Source organism: Schistocerca gregaria, chromosome 7 (genome assembly GCF_023897955.1).
Source record: "Schistocerca gregaria isolate iqSchGreg1 chromosome 7, iqSchGreg1.2, whole genome shotgun sequence".
Taxonomy (NCBI): domain Eukaryota; kingdom Metazoa; phylum Arthropoda; class Insecta; order Orthoptera; family Acrididae; genus Schistocerca; species Schistocerca gregaria.
This window is the reverse complement of record NC_064926.1, coordinates 284,048,106-284,071,171: the sequence shown is the minus strand read 5'-3', so window position 1 is coordinate 284,071,171 and position 23,066 is coordinate 284,048,106. Positions and strand designations below refer to the sequence as shown.

The 23,066-nt window shown below is 39.2% G+C and overlaps 1 protein-coding gene across 2 annotated transcripts in view; it reads left to right on the top strand.

The window, feature by feature from the left end:
• The window catches only part of LOC126282115 (D-threo-3-hydroxyaspartate dehydratase-like), a 127,233-nt gene that overhangs the window by 74,290 nt on the left and 29,877 nt on the right, over positions 1 to 23,066 (top strand). For both annotated transcript variants that reach the window (XM_049981582.1, XM_049981581.1), the window contains exons 3-4: positions 7,686 to 7,969; positions 20,405 to 20,719. In XM_049981582.1, the coding sequence (XP_049837539.1) occupies positions 7,686 to 7,969; positions 20,405 to 20,719 (599 nt within the window). The remainder of the gene's footprint in view (positions 1 to 7,685; positions 7,970 to 20,404; positions 20,720 to 23,066) is intronic.

Below are 23,066 nucleotides of genomic sequence, written 5' to 3'. Positions count from 1 at the left end.
TTGTACATTCAGATAAATGAATATAATTTGATTATTTATTTTACAAATGCTTTAAAGTTATTAGCTAGAATGAATTATAGAAATAACAGTAATGACAATAATAGTTATTAATGTCTTTACAAAATTGAAAAAGAAAATAAATACTATAAATTTGATATATTTTATGAATTTAAATTTTTGTAATAGAATACAAATAATGTTTTATGATGTGTTTACTTAAAAAAGAATGACAACCAAATATTTTTATAATTCCAGAAAAAAATGTTTATGTATTGAGTGATCTGGTACCTCAAGTATTTGAACATATCAAGAACTCCAGTTGTTTGTATTAATCGTGTATTTTGGTTCATGGTGAAAATAGGGTGACTGGCCGGTTTGATTAACATCTGTCACCTAAGAAATAGACTGCTCATCTCTGGAAACAGGTGGACCTGATTTTCAGCAACTTGTGTCACTCCTGCTTAAGCAATTGATAAAAGAAGAAAAATGGTACAGAAAAAGACATTTTTGTTGATTGACCAGAAACAGGCCTTATACATCATCTGACAAAAAAGCAAAGCACAGAGAAGAAATGTTTGAATGTCAATATAACTTCTGTAGGCACCCCGGTGGTCCTGGTCGCTGACTCGTAGCGATGACACCAGATCCAGGCCGCGCAGTCTTGCTAGCGCAGCTGTGCGTGCTGTGATGTAGCGGAGGAATGCCCTTACATCGGCTGCGTGTGGCTGGCAGCGCCCGGCTGGGTGGCGGCTCGGCTGCGGACAGCAAGAGGCTCCGGGTTGGAGTCCCTGGCACTGTCAGCACCAGAAGTGTTCTCGTAGTGCGGAGTGTACTCTATCCCACCCCGTCTTCTTCCCTGCTCCTCCTGGTGGCTCGTCCGCGGTGGACGGGCGAAATGGTCTACAGTCCCCCAGTGTCGTCGGCTCACCCAGTTGTGACGGCGGATGCACAGGGCCTAGGCCCCACACAATCTCGACGATGGCTCACTGATGTGGTCAGCATTGGCGGTGAGCGAGTCTGCCATGATGTCTGCTAATCCTGTGTTGATGATTGACAGCGGCAGCATAGAGGACCAGAGCTGGTACTGTCCCCTCACATCTCCTGCTGGATAGGCCGCCCTTACTGCAACATCTCCTAATAAAGATTAACATGTCGATAACTGAGCTGAGCGCTATGCAGTGACCCAGAATACATCTAACTGCAAGTCTAACTGCGAGTGTGAGTGTCTTGTTGCTATCAAAGATGGCGTATTTAAAGGAAGCACGAGTGGCGTCCTGACGTCATGCTCTTTTGTAATGACCGCACATATACTGCTGATTCATCTTTTGTACTCACCCCTTAGGTGTTCTTGCGACAGAGTTACATGTTGTTGCGGCAGACTTACGCGAAGTTGTGATATGCAGTATAGCTGACACTATGCCTTTGTCTTCCACTCTGCGAAAGTCTCCGTCTAACACAAACCCACGTGCTAAGCAATTCTCTCTCACCTGTTGTGTGTAACCAGGCCATTGCCCCTGTGCAGCGATACATTCCATACATGCGGAATCCTCCTACCTCTTGGGTAACATACTGCCTCTGGCTGTCGGCATAGGCAACGAAATTTTGACAATATTCCACCTTTTCAACTCTTTACTATTCCGCGACACCTACATGTACACACCATCAATGGGTACGTAAATGATTATATTTGCAGTTCTCTATCACACATACGGTTTGTGTAGAAATTAAAATCTGGCAACAGACCAAACAGTGAAAGTGCCTCTCCTACAAAAATGTCTGTTGCTGTGACATTTTCCCACATTTAGCATTTAGTGGATGTTAGATGACATATCCCCCCAAGAACCATGGACCTTGCCGTTGGTGGGGAGGCTTGTGTGCCTCAGCGATACAGATGGCCGTACCGTAGGTGCAACCACAACAGAGGGGTATCTGTTGAGAGGCCAGACAAACATGTGGTTCCTGAAGAGGGGCAGCAGCCTTTTCAGTAGTTGCAGGGGCAACAGTCTGGATGATTGACTGATCTGGCCTTGCAACATTAACCAAAACGGCCTTGCTGTGCTGGTACTGCGAACGGCTGAAAGCAGGGGGAAACTACAGCCATAATTTTTCCCGAGGACATGCAGCTTTACTGTATGATTAAATGATGATGGGATCCTCTTGGGTAAAATATTCCGGAGGTAAAATAATCCCCCATTCGGATCTCCGGGCGGGGACTACTCAGGAGGACGTCGTTATCAGGAGAAAGAAAACTGGCGTTCTACAGATCGGAGCGTGGAATGTCAGATCCCTTAATCGGGCAGGTAGGTTAGAAAATTTAAAAAGGGAAATGGATAGATTAAAGTTAGATATAGTGGTAATTAGTGAAGTTCGGTGGCAGGAGGAACAAGACTTTTGGTCAGATGAATACAGGGTTATAAATACAAAATCAAATAGGGGTAATGCAGGAGTAGGTTTAATAATGAATAAAAAAATAGAAGTGCAGGTAAGCTACTACAAACAGCATAGTGAACGCATTATTGTGGCCAAGATAGACACAAAGCTCATGTCTACTACAGTAGTACAAGTTTATATGCCAACTAGCTCTGCAGATAATGAAGAAATTGATGAAATGTATGATGAGATAAAAGAAATTATTCAGGTAGTGAAGGGAGACGAAAATTTAATAGTCATGGGTGACTGGAATTCGTCAGTAGGAAAAGGGAGAGAAGGAAACATAGTAGTTGATTATGGATTGGGGCTAAGAAATGAAAGAGGAAGCCGTCTGGTTGAATTTTGCACAGAGCATAACTTAATCATAGCTAACACTCGGTTCAAGAATCATAAAAGAAGGTTGTATACATGGAAGAATCCTGGAGATACTAAAAGATATCAGATAGATTATATAATGGCAAGACAGAGATTTAGGAATCAGGTTTTAAATTGTAGGACATTTCCAGGGGCAGATGTGGACTCTGACCACAATCTATTGGTTATGACCTGTAGGTTAAAACTGAAGAACTGCAAAAAGGTGGGAATTTAAGGACATGGGATCAACCAAAGGTTGTACAGAGTTTCAAGGAGAGAATAAGGGAACAATTGACAGGAATGGGGGAAAGAAACACAGTAGAAGAAGAATGGGTAGCTCTGAGGGATGAAGTAGTGAATGCAGTAGAGGATAAAGTAGGTAAAAAGACGAGGGCTGCTAGAAATCCTTGGGTAACAGAAGCAATATTGAATTTAATTGATGAAAGGAGAAAATATAAAAATGCTGTAAATGAAGCAGGCAAAAAGGAATACAAACGTCTCAAAAATGAGATCGACAGGAAGTGCAAAATGGCTAAGCAGAGATGGCTAGATGACAAATGTAAGGATGTAGAAGCTTATCTCACTAGGGGTAAGATAGATACTGCTACAGGAAAATTAAAGAGACCTTGGGTGAGAAGAGAACCATGTGTATGAATATCAAGAGCTCAGATGGCAACCCAGTTCTAAGCAAAGAAGGGAAGGCAGAAAGGTGGAAGGAGTATATAGAAGGTTTATACAAGGGCGATGTACTTGAGGACAATATTATGGAAATGGAAGAGGATGTAAATGAAGATGAAATGGGAGATAAGATACTGCGTGAAGAGTTTGACAGAGCACTGAAAGACCTGAGTCAAAACAAGGCGCCCGGAGTAGACAACATTCCATTAGAACTACTGATGGCCTTGGGAGAGCCAGTCAGGACAAAACTCTACCAGCTGGTAAGCAAGATGTATGAGACAGGCGAAATACCCTCAGACTTCAAGAAGAATGTAATAATTCCAATCCCAAAGAAAGGAGGTGCTGACAGATGTGAAAATTACCGAACTATCAGTTTAATAAGTCACAGCTGCAAAATACTAACGCGAATTCTTTACAGACGAATGGAAAAACTGGTAGATGCGGACATCGGGGAGGATCAGTTTGGATTCCGTCAAAATGTTGGAACACGTGAGGCAATACTGACCTTACGACTTATCTTAGAAGAAAGATTAAGAAAAGGCAAACCTACGTTTCTGGCATTTGTAGACTTAGAGAAAGCTTTTGACAATGTTGACTGGAATACTCTCTTTCAAATTCTGAAAGTGGCAGGGGTAAAATACAGGCAGCGAAAGGCTATTTACAATTTGTACAGGAACCAGATGGCAGTTATTAGAGTCGAGGGGCATGAAAGGGAAGCAGTGTTTGCGAAAGACAGGGTTGTAGCCTCTCCCCGATGTTATTCAATCTGTGTATTGAGCAAGCAGTAAAGGAAACAAAAGAAAAATTTGGAAACCCCCAAACCACCTTCCCTACCCTCTGGCTCCTACCCTTGCAAACGCCCCCAGTGTAAAACCTGTCCTATGCACCCTCCCACCACCACTTACTCCAGTCCTGTAACCCGGAAGGTGCACACGATCAAAGGCAGAGCCACGTGTGAAAGCACCCATGTGATTTTCCAACTGACCTGCCTACACTGTGACGCTTTCTATGTGGGAATGACCAGCAACAAACTGTCCATTCGCATGAATGGACACAAGCAGACAGTGTTTGTTGGTAATGAGGATCACCCTGTGGCTAAACATGCCTTGGTGCATGGCCAGCACATCTTGGCATAGTGTTACACCATCCGAGTTATCTGGATACTTCCTACCAACACCAACCTATCCGAACTCTGGAGATGGGAACTTGCCCTTCAATATATCCTCTCTTCTCGTTATCCACCAGGCCTCAATCTTTGCTAATTTCAAGTTGCCGCCACTCATACCTCACCTGCCTTTCAACAACATCTTTGCCTCCACACTTCCGCCTCGACTTACATCTCTGCCCTTACTCTTTGCCTTTAAATATGTCTGCTTGTGTCTGTGTATGTATGGATGGATATGTGTGTGTGTGTGTGTGTGTGTGTGTGTGTGTGTGTGTGTGTGTGTGTGTGTGCGCGCGCGCGAGTATATACCTATCATTTTTTCCCCCTAAGGTAAGTCTTTCCGCTCCCGGGATTGGAATGACTCCTTACCCTCTCCCTTAAAACCCACATCCTTTCATCTTTCCTTTTCCTTCCCTCTTTCCTGAGGAAGCAGCCTTCTAAGCTTTTCACACTAATTAAGGTCATATAAACATGGTCTTTCCTAAATGTATATCTGACTGAAAAGCGATTCTGGTAGCTGCAGTCCAAAGATTTTGATTAATCATGCCTTTTATGTTCATGTGGAGATATAGCAATTTTCATCCTCTAACAAATATTTCTTTAGATGTAAACAAGAACTGAAATACCAGTTTCCACAAATTTAACTTTAATTTTTTTATGTAACAAAACATTTTCTTGTTAATGATATGAATATAATAGAGGGAAACATTCCACGTGGGAAAAATATATCTAAAAGTAAAGATGATGTAACATCCATCCGCACATATACAGATATAAGCAAACATTTGTAAAGGCCGTTACAAATGTCTGCTTGTGTCTGTGTATGTGCGGATGGAATGTGTGTGTGTGTGTGTGTGTGTGTGTGTGTGTGTGTGTGTGTGTGTATGTGTGTGTGTGCGCGTGCGCGAGTGTATACCTGTCCTTTTTTCCCCCTAAGATAAGTCTTTCTGCTACCGGGATTGGAATGACTCCTTACCCTCTCCCTTAAAACCCACATCCTTTCGTCTTTCCCTCTCCTACCCTCATTCCTGATGAAGCAACCGTTGGTTGCGAAAGCTTGATTTTTGTGTGTGTATTTGTGTTGTTTGTGTGTCTATCAACATGCCAACGCTTTCGTTTGGTAAGTTACATCATCTTTGTTTTTAGATATATAACATTTTCTTAAAAATTTTCCCTTAGGGGTTGAGTTTCCAGAACACTGAAATATTTTTGTTTTTTACTTTTACTTTTCACCAGTAAGTCAAATACCAATTGTCATAGATGTAGCCTTAAAAATCCTTTAGTACACCTTTAGTTTTTTTTTCAAAAACACTTCCACCCACTTTTTAACCCCCTTAGTAGCTGATTTTCCAAAAATTCTAATACATGTATTTCTTATTTTCTGACTGAGAAACCACATACCAGTTTGCGTAGTTCTTGATTCAGAATCCCCTTGATAGCAACATACTTTCAAAAAAGCCTTCCATCCCCTATTTCATCTCCTTAGGAGTGGAATTTTGGACAAAATCTTTTTGAAGGATGCCTACAGTACAAGATCCACCCTCTCCAAGCTTCAAGTTTCTATCATTTGCAGTTTGGGCTGTGTGGTGATGAGTTACTCAATCACACTGACCCTATTTCACCACTTAGGGGTTGGATTTCCAAAAACAGTGAACATGTATTTTTTCATCTCTGACTGAGAAGCCAAACACCAATTTTCACATATTTAGCTTCAAAAATGCTTCCACAGTGAAATATTTGCATAAAATTTTCATACCTTGTTTCACCTCCATAGGGCTTGAATTTCCAAAAACTGTGAAACACTTATTTTTTTTTAATTTCTAGCTGAGAAGCCAAAATTAAATTTTCATTGTCTTTAAATGTGCTGTCATAGTAAAAAAAATTATGAAAAATCTCATCCCCTATTTTACACCCTTAGCAGTTCAATTTCCAAAAACACTGAAACATGTATTTTTTTATTTGTAACCAAGAAGTCAAATACCAGTGTTCATAGACGTAGCTATAAAAATACTTTAATAGTTCTTTAATAATGATAAATTTTGAAACAAAGCTTCCACCTGCAATTTCACCATGAATTAAATTTCCAAAAATGCTGAAGCCTATATTTGTTTTTTTTCTGACCGAGAAACCAAATAACAATTTTCATAGGTCAAGCTTTAAAATTGCATTAATAGCAACATATTTTAAAAAATCCATCATCCTCCATTTCACCTCCTTAGGGTTTGAATTTTGAAAAATCCCATCTTAAACAAAGCCTACAGTATAAGATCCACACCTTCTCCAAATTTCAGGTTTTTATCCTAAGTGATTTGGGCTGGATGATGATGATTCAGTCAGGATGTTGCTTTTTATATACAGAGATTATTTTTATTTTTATTATTATATAAGATGTTGACATATAAGTTTACTTTAAGAGGGATAACAATGTTGTTATATATATTGTTATCTCTGTCCAACATAAAACCTGTACGTCAAAATCTTATACTTGAAAATGGCTTAATATTGAAATTGCAAATGTAGAACTAAATTCTAACTACTAAAGGCAAGATGTTAAAATGTAAAATAATGTAAAATATTTATAGAAGCTATGGGTCCATATTCCAAGAAAGTAAAATTATAGTGATTTGAACATGATAGTCTTTTGGTGTCTGTGTATGTGCGGATGGATATGTGTGTGTGTGTGTGTGTGTGTGTGTGTGCGAGTGTACACCTGTCCTTTTTTTTCCCCTAAGGGAGGTCTTTCCGCTCCCGGGATTGGAGTGGCTCCTTGCCCTCTCCCTTGAAGCCCACATCCTTTCGCCTTTCCCTCTCCTTCCTGGGGGGGCAGCCGTCGGTTGCGAGGGCTGGTAATTCTGTGTGTGTGTTTGTGTGTTTTGTTCGTGTGCCTGTCTGCCGGCGCTTTCCCGCTTGGTAGGACTTGGAATCTTTGTTTTTAATGTATTTTTCCCATGTGGAAGTTTCTTTCTATTTTATTTACATTGTCTTTTATTACATTTACAAAGTATGCTGCATTGTTTATTCAAACAGTTATTGTACTATAAACTCTGTGTTTCCACAGGGAAGCAGCACTGCTCCAGACTGGTGGTCAGAAAAAATGTATCACTGTCTCAACATTCAGAGAGGCAGAATTCTTCGCAGATTGTGGTTGGGATGATATTCTATTGGCATTCCCTCTTGCACCTTTCCACATTGGTCGTGCCAAGTCACTTGCAGATCATATCTCAACCTTTCACTTGCTGGTCGACAACGTTGATTCAGCAACAGCATTGGCCAAATCACCAATACCTGCTGGCAAAGCTTCATGGTCAGTTTTCATCAAAGTTGATACAGGATATGCAAGAGGTATGTGTGTGTTACGTATTTATAACAGCACTGTTTTTCAGTGTTACAAATTTTTAAAATAATTTGTCACTAAAATAGAACTTGGTTAATTCAATGATCAACCTTTTTAAGTTGCCAAATTAATTCATTTCCTTTGCTACAGATGACAGACAGCAAAGAAACTATGACTTTTAAGACTATTGGGGAATGAAATATACTGTTAAGTCAAGTGGTTTCTAGGTATTGTGAGAAGCAACATGCTCATTTAAAACAAATAGTCCATATTGTGCCATATTTACAGTTTTATAGAAAAATGACCACCATATCCTTGATTTACTAAGTGATAAAAGAAGAAAAATGCCACAACTGAAGACATTTTTGTTGCTTTAACAGATTTAGGCGTAATACATTGTCTGACAAAACAGTGAATCACACAGAAGATATGTTCGGATGTCAGTGTAACTTCATTCACATACACACCATCGACAGGTATGTTAATCATAGATTGGAATGTAACAATACCAGAGAAGGAAAGTTGCTACTCACAATATAGTGGAGCTGCTGAGTCGCGATAGGCACAACAAAAAGATTCACACTATTATAGCTTTCGGTCATTAAGGCCTTTGTCAACAGTAGAAACACATACATACACGCGCACACACACACTCATGCAAAAGCAAATTGCACACATGTCTGCAGTCTCAGAGAACTGAAAGCACACTGCGAGCAGCAGCACCAGTGCATGATGGGAGTGACAATTGGGTGGGGATTAGGAGGAGGGTGGGGCGAGGAGGGGGAGGGATAGTATGGAGGGATTGGCAGACAGTGAAGTGTTGCAGTTTAGATGGAGGGCAGGAGAGAATGTGCGGAGGGGAAGGGGGTAAGTAGTGGAAAGGAGAGAAATAAAAAGAAAAGAAATTAAAAGACTGGGTGTGGCAGTGAAATGATGGCTGTGTAGTGCTGGAATGGGAACAAGGAGGGGGCTGGATGGGTGAGGACAGTGACTAACGAAGGTTGAGGCCAGGAGGGTTATGGGAATGTAGGATGTATTGCAGGGAAAGTTCCCACCTGCACAATTAGGAAAAGCTGGTGTTGGTGGGAAGGAGCCGTATGGCACAGGCTGTGAAGCAGTCATTGAGATGAGGGATATCATGTTTGGCAGCATGTTCAGCAACAGGATGGTCCACTTGTTTTTTGGTCCCAGTTTGTCGTTGGCTGTTCATGCAGACAGACAGCTTGTTGGTTGTCATGCCTACATAGAATGCAGCACAGTGGTTGCAGCTTAGCTTGTAAATCACATGACTGGTTTCACAGGTAGGCCTGCCTTTGATGGTATAGGCGATGTTAGTGACCGGACTGGAGTAGGTGATCGTAGGAGGATGTATGGGACAGGTCTTTCACCTAGGTCTATTACAGGGGGGCAATTCCATGTCAAATCAACAAGTGCTACAACCTGACCCTCTCAGATTTTTTTGAAATTAAGTATGCATATATTACTCACAAATTATGACACAAATTAATTTTTTCACATTTTTCTGACGAAAAGTTACTGAGTAATGGATCTTTAAGAATAGAAAAGATGACAAATATTTGACTCGGGGAACAATGTTGTTTTCCTTACAACTCGTGTTGTAATTAAGCTAGAACAATAAAATTTACTTCATTGGAAAGCTCTTTTAAATTTCTTTTATATGATACCAAACATCATTAGTTTAATATATATACACAAATTGTTAAAAAAAACATTGTTGAATGTACCGAATTTTGAAAAACTGTATTCATTAAAATGAGAGAAGAACAGTGGTGTGTGTGTGTGTGTGTGTGTGTGTGTGTGTGTGTGTGTGTGTGGATTTGCCCTATAACTTAAAATGTCTGACAGTTGCAAACCAAGTTTTAAATCTAATGAAAAATCATTGCTCCTGGACAACTCCCCTCATGGCATTCTGTACTTAACACTTCCCACTCTTATTTGATCTTGTGCCTGTTGCTCTGTTTGGTAGTATGACCCTCTGTTTTTTATCATTAAGATATGACTCCATGTACGCATGGGGAGGATCTTTAATACCATAACTTTTTTGTTTTCCTAGCAGAATTTTATGATGTGCACAATTGAAAGCCTTGACAAGTTCATGGAAAATGCCAGCATTGTAATTTTTATTTTTCAGCTCTACTATAATTGTATTTGTGAGATTTCATATCGTATCCTCAGTAGGGAAGCCTCTACAGCAGCCAAACTGAGCTGTTGTTAAAAGGTTATTTTCTGAAAGATGATCCAGAATTCTGTTGTAATCTACATTCTCAAAACTTTATGAGAACAATGGAAGAAGTGTGTTGTTTTGTATATTGGTAGTACTATTGGACACTTAAGTCTTTCAGGACATACTGCTTAACTCATCCTGATTATAAATGTAACTAAAGGTTGGCACTGTCAAGTCAGAATAAGATATCAGTACTTTGGCTGAGATACCAAAGTAGCCAGTAGAGTTACTACTTTTTAGTGACCTAATGGTTTTCATGGTCTAACATAAGAGTTGGCAAAACTTATGTCTGATGGTGGATATTTAGGTAAGTTTATTGGCTTTGCATTTAATGGACTATTTTTGTTTCCAGCTAAAGCTATGAAGAATTTATTGAATTCATTAGCCAATGATTTTAACTTTGTATCATTTTGTCTTGCAACTACTGGCATCTTAGTGTTCAATATCACTTGCTTTGCCAAGTTTATTTATTTTTTCCATAATAGGGAGCTGGAATTTGAGGAGGAATGACTATCAAAATTCTTGCTACACTCTGTCCTAAGGCTGCAAGAATTTTGTTTAATTGATAAATATCTTGATCCTCAAAGACCCATTGTGTTTCTACATCTACAACCATATTCTAACACCCACAGTGAAGGGGAGCTGGAACGATCCATCTCCTCTATGTTAATTTTAGCAAATAGAAAGAACATTTTTTCTAAAACCATTAAACATATTGCTCTGAAATTTGGCCTAATGTTCAGTGAATATTTCTCTACAAAGTTATAGTGCCATGTTAAGAAATATTTATAGGTTTTTGTTTTACAATTTTTTAAACAGATGCTTATTTTTTTTCTCTAAAATTTTCCACTTTTTCTTCTATGACTATTGAATTATACAATATTTTTTACAATTTGTTACAAAAATGAAGGAAAAGAAGTAAACAACATGTAGCATAAATTTAATTGATATACTGTTAGCAGTTTTTCAGAAAATGTTCCTCAAAGATGAAAATTAGAAAATGGCTTCCGAAGTTTTTTAATACATTCCTGCCCCATATGATGGATTAGCAGCATCCTCTTCTTTTTCCAGTGTTAGTTTTCTTTTCATTGGTCTTTTCTTCCCTTTTGCTGCATGTTGTAGGCTTTTGTCTCTTCTTCCTGTACCTCTTAGTCTTTCTTTGTCAATTAGGTGCATTGTGGAAATGGTGTTGTGCCCTAGTTGGAAACCTAAACATTTCAGCACATCACATTTGATAATGTTTCCTTCATTGCATGTTGCCACTGCATCATACACTCCCAAATGCAATGTTTTATCTGTATAAACACTCTTTTGGGAATCCTAATCCAAATTAAATTATTTACACTTTCATTTGGATTTTGTGTTTTCCCATGTAAACACTTTTCCAATAATCTTGGCTGTGATAAATCTCTGAATATGGGCTTAATTACATCAATTACAGCATTTGGCAAACTGTTTTATGGGCATATTCCTTTCTTAATTGGTACTTACGCCATGAGTATCACCTGTGGGGCACAGTGCAAGTTGTGGGTGCTCATTTGTTGATGCAGTATGAAAAAATAATGCCTATGCTGCCCTCCTCATATTCTCAATGCTTCTTGTATTTTGCCTAATTGCACACCCATAATACCTCTGCAATCTATCAATAGCTTCATCTGTAATCTTCCTCTTCCTCCAAGGGTCTTACCATCACTAAGCTTCTGGGATCCTAATGTTTGCTTTAGTTTGCGCAAGTCCCCATGCGCTTCTGCATATGTCAAATGCACTCCTGTTTTTTTAATATAAATTTCATTTCCATAAGGTTTGAGTTTCTCTACAGCTTTATATCCCTTAGAATCACCATCTCCTAGATAGTTAGTGTATCGTACATTATATCACTCCTGTGGTATGGAAAAAATTTCTTTCACTCCCTCTACTTCCATCGCCCCACTTGTGCCGTAAAAATTTGCTTCACAACTTTCACTATGTTCATCCTTGATATTGCCCTTACATCTACAATGTTTTGAGAGAATAGCAACATCAATTACTTCGCAACTGTCTCCACTGGTTGCTGCCACAACTCCATTTACAGATTTATGACCTCTACATTGCCATGATCCATCTAAAGCAACAGTTACATCTTTACAATTCCCATAATATGTCACAGCTTCTTCAACTGCTTCCTTCATTGTTGCTTGAGCAATATCCTCAGCAGAAGATTCCACCAATTTATTATAAAATCCAAACTTGGTTGGTGGTTTTGGAAAGTTCACAATTCCACATAACATTTTCCCTGCAGCACTGCCCAAGCCATACACTTGCCTAATATTTATATCATACACCACCTTTCCACTATTAGGAATACTGTTAGAATTAGAAAACGAAACTTCTGCAGCACATTTGTTACACTTCAATAACATTTTACGTGCTAAACCAATGTATGAAGTTATTTTCAGTTCTAGCCCTCTTTCTTTGCAAACTTGGCATAATACGTTATGTTTCAAAATATTAGAGAGCAAGGAAATGTTAACTGTTTCATTCACATCAACACTGTCACATTCATAGTTCTCAAAATTTTTCTTTGCTGTCACAAAGTTCCTTGCTGGAAGAAGTTCTATCACATTCATTTGGAGTAGTTGGTGAAGCAGTCTGAGCAGCATCTCCCTTTGAAACAACAAAAGATTTCTTCTTCCACTCATTGTGCCTTTTCTTAAATGCTCGATTGCTGAAAGTATGTATTGATATCCACAAACCAAATACACAAAACAGGTATGAGCAAAATTTGTCAAATATGCAAAATTGAACAGCTACACAACACAAAGCAAATTCCACAAGTCAACACACTTGGTATAGCATTTATGTTTACTGATATGAACAGTCACCTGTCACAGAAATAAAGCCATACAATGTTGGAAAACAAATCACTGTCTAATTCCGTAAAGATACCCTGCTTGCAGCCAGCGAGCGGCGCCGCCAGAGGTGACGCACCAAGTTGCTACAGCCGTTTACATGGCGCGTCAAATTAGAATTCACTTAGAAGGGTGAAACTTGATTTTTTTGATCAGAAAACACCAAACAATTTTATAATGAAAAAAAAAAAAAAAAATCATTAATTTTCATCGTTCTGGCTCCCCTTGAGTTTTTGGCAGACGGTGCCACCCACTGTGTGACATGTTAGGGCTTCTTCCTGTTCCATTTCTATGTACACTGTGTGAAGAATTACTATTTGAAAACCTCTGTATCTTGTCTTCACAGTCTCTATAGGAGAGACACACTGTCCAGTCACATTAATGTGACCGCCTGTCAAAAGCCAGAATAACCACCTCTTGCAGCGTGGATCACTAAAAGACATATAGGAAGAGAGTCAATGGGGGTCTGGAAGGTACAAAAATGGATATGGAAGCATGCTGAGTGGAGTACTGTGGCCAGCTGCACTAAGTTCCTCGGTTGACAATCCATGGTGCGAACAACCCGAATGAGGTGGTCCCACAGTTTTTGATTGAGTTTAAATCCAGGGAGTTTGGTGGCCAAGGGAGTACGGTAAACACATCCTGGTGCTCTTCAGACCACACACATACTCTGCACACTGTTTGACTTACTGTGTTGTTGTGCTACTAATGCCATCATGCCAAGGAAAAACAAACTGCATGTATGAGTGGATGTTGTCCGCAAGGATAGATGCATACTTGTGCCTTCCAGAATGACAAGATCATCCAAGGGCACGAAAACATTCCCATATTATAATGTTTCCTCTTTCAGCTTGGACCCTTCTGACAATTGTTGCATGGTCTTTGCTTTCTGTCTGATCGGGCATAAAAGGTGTTTCGTCTGCATAAAAGGTGTTTCGTCTGCAGGGGCCATCTGCTGCCATTCAGTAGACATCCAGTTGAGATACTGGCTTGCAAATTTGAGCCTTTGTCACTGATTAACAGCAGTCAGCATGGGTGCATGAATCAGGTGCCTGATATGGAGGCCCATACACAGCAACATTAGATGAACAGTCATTGTTGATAGCTCCTTGGTTCATCTGAGTGGTCAGTTGCTCAGTGGTTGCATGTCTGCTTGCCCATACACATCTCCACAGTTGTTGTTCACTCTAGTCATATGTGACCTGTGGTATACCACAATTGCCTTGGTGTCAGCTTTGAATAGCACCATTTTGCCATGTACGATATACTTGAACCATGGCAGCAAGTGAACTTTTTATAACGTAGCCATTCTGGAAATGGTTGCACCCCCCTTTGATTGTCAGATAAATCGCTCTGTTTTCCGAATATGACAACAACTGCACTTTTTTCCACATCTCCGACACACTTTATATATCATCCAATGCTAGTGCTGCCACCTGGTGTCTGTGAATGGTTGTTGCACATTGATTTTGAACATAGGCAGTGGTCACATTAATGTGACTGGACTGTGTAGTTATTTATTTATTTAACCTGATCTGATAGCGTCATCAGGCCCTCTCTTACACTGGAGCAGGGTTTCAGACATACAGTACCATTTTTGCATCAAGATTTCTAAGAAATAACAATTTTAATATGCCAAATAGTAATAAATGATTTGAGTGTCTGAAGTGGCTATGTGAGTAAAGAATATTGGCTATAAACTAATGAATGAATGCTGGTAGTACTTGTACTACTGCACAGCTACTGCCACTAATAATGATAATTGTAGCAGTAGTAGTAGAAGTAGTAATAACAATAATGATGGTGGAAGATATAAAAAGATATGAGATAAATGTTTTCTGATGTAGTAAGTTCCAAGAAATAGAAATTTAATGAGACTGCAGCAGCTAAGAGTACTGGGAAAAGAGGAAGATCAAGTTGGGAAGAAGAATGTGTAAGGGTAATGACTGCTTACAGGGACAAATGGTAATCCTTATGTTGCTTTAGTAGACATGTCATTAACTTTGTTCTTAAGCTGGAGATATTATTCAGTTCCCTGATATAGTATAGGAGGTTATTCCAGATTCAGATTCCTGCTATTGAGAAGGATCTCGAGAAAGTGGCTAAATGATGGAGTGGGACAGAAAGAATTTTGCTCTAATGGGAACTGGTCCTTGTCACAATGTTCAGATAAGATCATTAAGGTCAGGAAGAGATATAAGGGACATAGTTCATTGATAAGGCAGTATAGAAAACAAAGGGTATGGAGATCTGTGCACTTGACTGCACGCAGCAAAGATAGCTGCGCATATGATAGTGAAATATGATCAAAGCATCAGACATCACAGATATAAAGAACACAGGCATTCATAAGCAATACCCTGAGCCATGAGCTTTCTTGAGAAAGCTCTTGCAGGATAACATTGCTGTAATCAATAATTGGAAATATAAGTGTCTGTACAAGTTTGTTTTTTTGATCAAGATGGAACAGCTTTTTATATTTTTTTAGGGAGAGATAGTGATGCCTTTTTGCACAATGCAGTTACATGCTCAGTCCAATTTAAATTTTCATCTATTATTACTCCTAGACTATTTGCTAAATGAAACAAGTTGATATTTGTGACATTTAGGGTTGATGAGCCTAAAATGACCAACCAATACCACTTAGGTTTTGGATGGGTTGAGCTTTAATCCTATATTGTGTGCCCATTCTGATAGTGTACACAGGTTGGTATTGAGATTTTTGATAGCTGTCTTCAGGTTTATTGGTCTTGCACATAGGTGCAACTGGAGGTCATCAGCATACATGTGCTGTTTGTAATATGACAAAACAGATGATACATCATTTACATATAATGAAAACTGTATAGGTCCTAATACCGAACCCTGAGGAACACCTGATACACCCTGCCTCCATTGTTACTTTTATTCTGCTGGACAGGAGACACATTGTTGGCAAGACATCGGGTATGAGCGAAATCATTGCACTGTTCATGGCAAGAAATTTAGGCTGCTAAATTTGGCAAGTAAAATTTCAAAACTGACAGCATTTGCTGAAGTGCAAGAAGCACATGATAGCTTCCTCTTGTGCATCCATGGCAAGCGTCAGGTCACCTGTTACTTTTATTGTGGCGGATGTTGTGGTATGTTTTTTACAGAATCCTGTTTGGTATTCATATAGTAGGTAACTGAATGTTTCTTTTATTTTTCACTTACTACTAATTATTGAAACTGTAAGTAGGCTTTTGTGGAATATGTTCTTTGTATTTTCAAGCATATACAGATTCAAGTTTTTCAACATTTCTGTGACACTTTCCCGTGAGTCAAATGATCATTCACATTTTTTGAGTCTTCAGTCTTATGACTGCCATGAATTCCTCTCCTGTACCAACCTCTTCATCTCAGAGTAGCATTTGCAACCTGTGCCCTTTATTATTTTCTGGATGTATTTCAATCTCTGTTTTCCTCTAAAATTTTTATCTTATACAGCTCCCATCTAGTACCATGGATGTTATTCCCTGATGTCTTAACTGATGTCCTGCTACTGTCTCTTCTTCTTGTTAGTGTTTTCCATATATTCCTTTCCTCAGAATTTCTGCAGAGAACCTCCTCTTTCCTTACCTCATCAGTCCACTTGATTTTCAACACACTTCCTTAGTACCACATCTCAAATGCTTTGAGTCTCTTCTTTTCTGGTTTTCCTACAGTCCATGTTTCACTACCATACAATGCTGTGCTCCAGATATATTCCTACAGTCCATGTTTCACTACCATACAATGCTGTGCTCCAAATATACATTCTCAGAAATTTATTCCTCAAATTAAGGTCTATATATGTTATTAGTAGACAGCTCATGGCTAGGAATGCTCTTTTAGCACATTCTTGTCTACTTTTTATGTCCACCTTCCTCCATCTGTCATAGGTATTTTGCTGCCTAGGTAGCAGAATTCCTTTACTTCATCTACTTCATGATCACCAATCCTGATGTTTAGCTTCTCACTATTCTCAATCCTGCTACTTCTCATTACTTTTGTCTTTCTTCAATTTACTCTCAATCCATATTTTATACTTATTAGATTGTTCATTCCATTCAGCAAATCCTGTTATTCTTCTTCACTTTCACTGAAGATAGCAATGTCATCAGTGAATATCATCAATTACATTCTTTCACCTTGAATTTCAATTCCTCTCCTGAAGCTTTTTTTTCCACTATCCATCATTGCTTCTTCGATATATAGATTGAACATTAGGGGTGAAAGACTACATCCCTGGCTTTCACCCTTTTTAATCCGAGCACTTCATACTTGATCTTCCACTCTTATTATTCCCTCTTGGTTCTTGTACATATTGTATATTACCCCTATTTCCCTATAGGTTACCCTTATTTTTCTCAGAATTTTGAACATTTTGCTCCATTTTACATTGTTGAACACTTTCTCCAGGTCAACAAATCCTATGAATGTGTCTTGATTTTTCTTTAGTCTTGCTTCCATTAACAACAGCAATTTCAGGATTGCCTCTCTTGTGCCCTTAGATTCCATAAAGCCAAACTGATTGTCATTAAAAACATCCTCAACTTTCTTTTCCATTCTTCTGTATACTATTCTTCAAGAAATTGAGATGCATGAGCTGTTAAACTGATTGTGTGACAGCTCTCACACTTGTAGAATCTTGAACTCTTCGGAATTGTGTGGATGATATTTTTCCAAAAGTCACATGCTATATTGCCAGCCTCTCCCATTTACACACCAATGTGAGTAGTCATTTTGTTGCCACTTTCCCCAATGATTTTGGAAATCCTGATGGAATGTTATCTGTCCTTTTCTTCTAACTTGATTTTAAGTCTTTCAGAGCTCTTTTAAATTCTGATTCTAATATTGGATGCCCTCTGTCTTCTGTACTGACTGACTGCAGTGTCTTCTTTTATCACACAATCAGATAGGTCCTTCCCCTCATAGAGGCCTTCAGTGTACTCACCTATCAGCTCTCGCTCCTCTGCATTTAACAGTGGAATTCCTGTTGCACTCTTAATGCTATCACCCTTTCTTTTAATTTTACCAAATGATGTTTTAACTTTCCTATATGCTGAGTCAGTCCTTCTGACAATCATTTCGCTTTTGATTTCTTCACATTTTTCGTGCAGCTATTTCACCTTTCTTCCCTACACTTCCCATTTATGTAATTCTTACTTGACTTGCATTTCTGTATTCTGGAGTTTCCTTCTTTCGTTGGTCACATGAAGTATTTCTTGTGTTATCCATGGTTTGTTCTTAGTTACCTTCTTTGTACCGATGGTTTCCTTCCCAGCTTCTGTGATTGCCCATTGCCCTTTTTAGAAATGCCCACTCCACTTCAAGTAAACTGCCTGCTGAACTATACCATATTGCAGTATCTATAGTCTCAGAAAACTTCAAGTGTACCTCTTCATTCATTAATACTTCTGTATTCCACTTCTTTGTGCATTGATTTTTTGGTACAATAACATTTTAATTGTTTGCATTACATTTTGTGTGTTCACGTGTGAATTTAGGATTGAAAAGTTTTGTACACAGTGCTGTTGAGCAGTTCATTGAATTCATTGACTTTAAGCTATGGTTATGCATTTCACTGTTGTACGAAAAAAGAATGTATCTTCTTGTTCTACCAAATGCCTACCCAGAAGAGTTACTGATTTTAAGTTTATGCACGAATCACTTCATTCTTTACTCCTTAGTTCTTTCGTATGCCACTTTGCGCACTGATTCTCCCTGACAAGTCCCTTAAACTTTAGCCTACTCTTCATCACTACTAAATTTTGATCTGAGTTTATATCTGCTCTCAGGTACGCCTTACAACCCAATATCTGGTTTCAGAATCTCTCTATGATCATGATGTAATCTAACTCAAATCTTCCCTTATCTCCTGTCATTTTCCGAGCATACCTCCTCCTCTTGTGATTCTTGAACAGAGTATTCACCATTACCAGCTGAAATTTATTACAGAACTCAATTCATCTTTCTCTTCTCTCATTCCTAGTACCAAGCCAATGAAATGAAATGATCGTATGGCATTCTTGGCCGCCATGTGCAAGTCTTATTTCATTCTGTGCCACATTGGGCGACTTGTGGCCAATGATGAGGATGAAATGATGATGAGAACAACACGATGCCCAGTCCATGAGCGGAGAAAATCTCTGACCCAGCTGGGAATTGAACTGGGGCCAAATGAATGAGAGGCAAGCATGTTACCAACCAGCTAAGCAGACAGACACCAAGCCAGTATTCTCCCATAATCCTTGCTTCTGCTTCTTCCCCTACATCCGCATCCCAGTCCCCAATGACTATTAGATTTTCATTTCCCTTTACATACTGAATTATCCATTCGGTATCCTCATATACTTTCTCTATCTCTTCATATTTGGTTTACGAAGGTGACATGTATACCTGAGCTATCGTTGTTGGCACTGGTTTGCTGTTGATTCTGGTGAGAACCACCCTATCACTTAACTGTTCATAGGAACTCATTCTTTATCCTACATTCCTTTTCATAATGAATCCTACTTCCACTGTACCATTTTCTGCTGCTTGTTGATATTACTAACAACAAATCGTTGTCTTCTTTTCATTTCACTTCACTGACCCACTACATCTAGAGTTAGCCTTAGCATTTCCCTTTCAGATTTTCTAGCTTCCCTACCACATTCTGACTTGGGCATTCCACTTTGTGACTTGTAGAATATTATCCTATCTTTGGTTATTCGATCTTTTTCTTATGGTCACCTCCTTGGCAGCACCTACTGGAGATCCGAATGGGGGACCAAGCCTGAATGTTTTGACAATGTAGAGATCATCATGACACGTTTTCAGTTACAGGCCACATGTCCTTTGAATACATATTGTGTGTGTTTAATTCAGTGGTTTCTGTTACCTTCTGCATCCTCATGTCGTCGATCACTGATGATTCTTCTGCCTTTAGGGGCAGTTTCCCACCCCAAGGACAAGAAAGTACCATGAAACTTTGTCTGCTTCTCAGCCCTCGTTGACAAGGCTGTTGGTGGAATTAGGGATGAATCTTATGCCAGAAGCCTTCGGCCAGCACTGCTGATGATTTTTATTAAGAATTTAACTGGTGACATGGTTTGAACCCGAAAAAGTAACTGGAACAGGTTGGGCTTGGTTCCTGGTGCTTTTGTTCCCAATAAAAATCCAGAGTAAAGAAATTATTGCTGTCATTTTTGTGTAGTCATGAAAATGTTTATTTCTTTAGTTGTTATTCATAATTTATTTTATTGATTTAATGCATTTGCTGTATCTTATACATGATGTGAACTCCTGTTTTTCTTCCAACATAGCTGGTGTTCGGTGGTCTGACACAGAAATGGCTGTAGCGATATGTAAAGCCCTTCAGCCATCAGTGAAGCTTCAGGGATTGTATGCTCACTGTGGAGATTCATATCACACGAGCTCACTAACAGAGGTGTCAGCTGTGCGCAATCGTACAGCTGAGCGTGTAGTGAAACTTAGTGAGGAGCTTGTGCAGAGGGGTTTTACATGCCCAATCATTTCTATTGGATCCACACCATCAATGAGTGCCAGTGTAAATGCTGAAGACCACAAAGTTTTGGAGAAGCTTAACGAGGCACATGTAGGGAATTATGTATTCTATGGTGAGTATTTATATGGGGTGAACAAGAACTCCAACAAACTTTCAGCTCAGCTCTTAAGACATGCATTTCAGAACCATATTTATTAAAAATTTCTCTCATTTTCACCCATATTACTACCTCTCAAAAATATGGAAAGCAATGAGCTCTTAGTGGAAGAGATGTGTGTCATGGTAGCAAAGATGAACAAGTGCTCACAGCTTTTATGGTATATGCTTTGTGGAGCACATGTTTATTGGACATTTCCTTTTAGGGCATATACTATCACATCTGAAAGTTCGTCAGTGTAATTTTTGTTTATGCTGGGCATTTTAAAGCCCACATTTACTGGACATTTCTTTTTTAGGATACATACTACCACCTCTGAAAGTTTGTCAGTGCAATTCTGGTTTACGCTGTATATAGTTAAGGAGAAACTTTTGCAGCTTGAAAAAAGTACCATCCCCCCCCCCCCCCCACTTCCCCCATTACCACAGATATACTTTTAGAATAGTGGGAAACTTCATACCATGTTTCAGCTGACCATTATGCTGTTAAGTTGTAATGAAATGATAAAAACTAAATGGCGGAAGGATAATTTTGAAGTGTTTGTTACATGTGCAGGCCAGCGATAATATTTAAAATACCCTAGTTTTCCAAAATCTAATTTATACATGTCCCAGGATAATATTTATACTGACTAGAGGTTTTTGTTTATTTCTTGTATCACTTTATTTTAAAACATAGCTACACAAATAAAAAATTACAAAAATAATCATTTATATGGAAATTAGTTCAGCAGGTAATTTACTTGGAAAATAGCCAGATCATCTCACTACATGTGAATGATAATGGCAACTATGTTGGAGGAATAAAAACTAGTTTTTACCATCATAATTATAGACATCTTCAGTGCAGTATTAGCAGCACCTTGATTCTCTCTTCCAAAACACCAAAACAATCTCCTTCCAAATTTTCTTTTGTTTTCTTTAGGCATAAGACAAACATCACAGATACAATTACACTCACAGATTCAGTCCCAGTTAGCAACTGAGCAGCTTCAACCGCCTACCTATTTATTAAAAAAAAATCAATCAATCATCATATTATTATATATTGTTGTTTAGAATAAATCATTTTATTACTAACCAATGGAAAATCCAGGATGGAATAACAACAATATTTTGAAAAGGACTGATTGATACTCGCAATATAGAGGGGGCACTGAGTTGTAGACAGGCACGACAAAAAGATTGCTATATACCTGACCTTTCAGGCAAAATGGCATTTTCTACAATAAAAAAAACACAAACACAAATTTACACAAGTACAAATCACACACATAAAGGGGGACAATAATTGAAGATTCCAAGACTTACCAAGCGGGAAAGCGCCGGTAGATAGGCAGAATAAATAAAACACACAAACACACACACAGAATTTCTAGCTTTCGCAACCGACGGTTGCTTCTTCAGGAAAGAGGGAAGGAGAGGGAAAGACGAAAGGATGTGGGTTTTAAGGGAGAGGGTAAGGAGTCATTCCAGTCCCGGGAGTGGAAAGACTTCCCTTAGGGGCAAAAAAGGACAGGTGTACACTCGCACACACACACATATCCATCCGCACGTACACAGACACAAACAGAAATTATTAAAAATAAAGATTCCAAGACTTACCAAGCAGAAAAGCACCGGTACACAGGCACAATAAAATAACACACAAACACACACACAAAATTACGAGCTTTCGCAACCGGCGGTTGCTTCGTCAGGAAAGAGGGAAGGAGAAGGAAAGATGAAACGATGTGGGTATTAAGGGAGAGGGTAAGGAGTCATTCCAATCCCGGGAGTGGAAAGACTTACCTTAGGGGGAAAAAAGGATAGGTATATACTCGCGCCCCCCCCCCCCCCCCCCCCCACATACACACACATCCATCCATACATACACAGACACAAGCAGACATATTTAAAGGCAAGGAGTAAGGGCAGAGATGTAAGTCGAGGCGGAAGTGTGGAGGCAAAGATGTAGTTGAAAGACAGGTGAGGTATGAGTGGCGGCAACTTGAAATTAGCGGAGATTGAGGCCTGGTGGATAACGAGAAGAGAGGATATATTGAAGGGCAAGTTCCCATCTCCGGAGTTCGGATAGGTTGGTGTTGGTAGGAAGTATCCAGATAACTCGGACGGTGTAACACTGTGCCAAGATGTGCTGGCCGTGCACCAAGGCATGTTTAGCCACAGGGTGATCCTCATTACCAACAAACACTGTCTGCTTGTGTCCATTCATGCGAATGGATAGTTTGTTGCTGGTCATTCCCACATAGAAAGCGTAACAGTGTAAGCAGGTCAGTTGGTAAATCACATGGGTGCTTTCA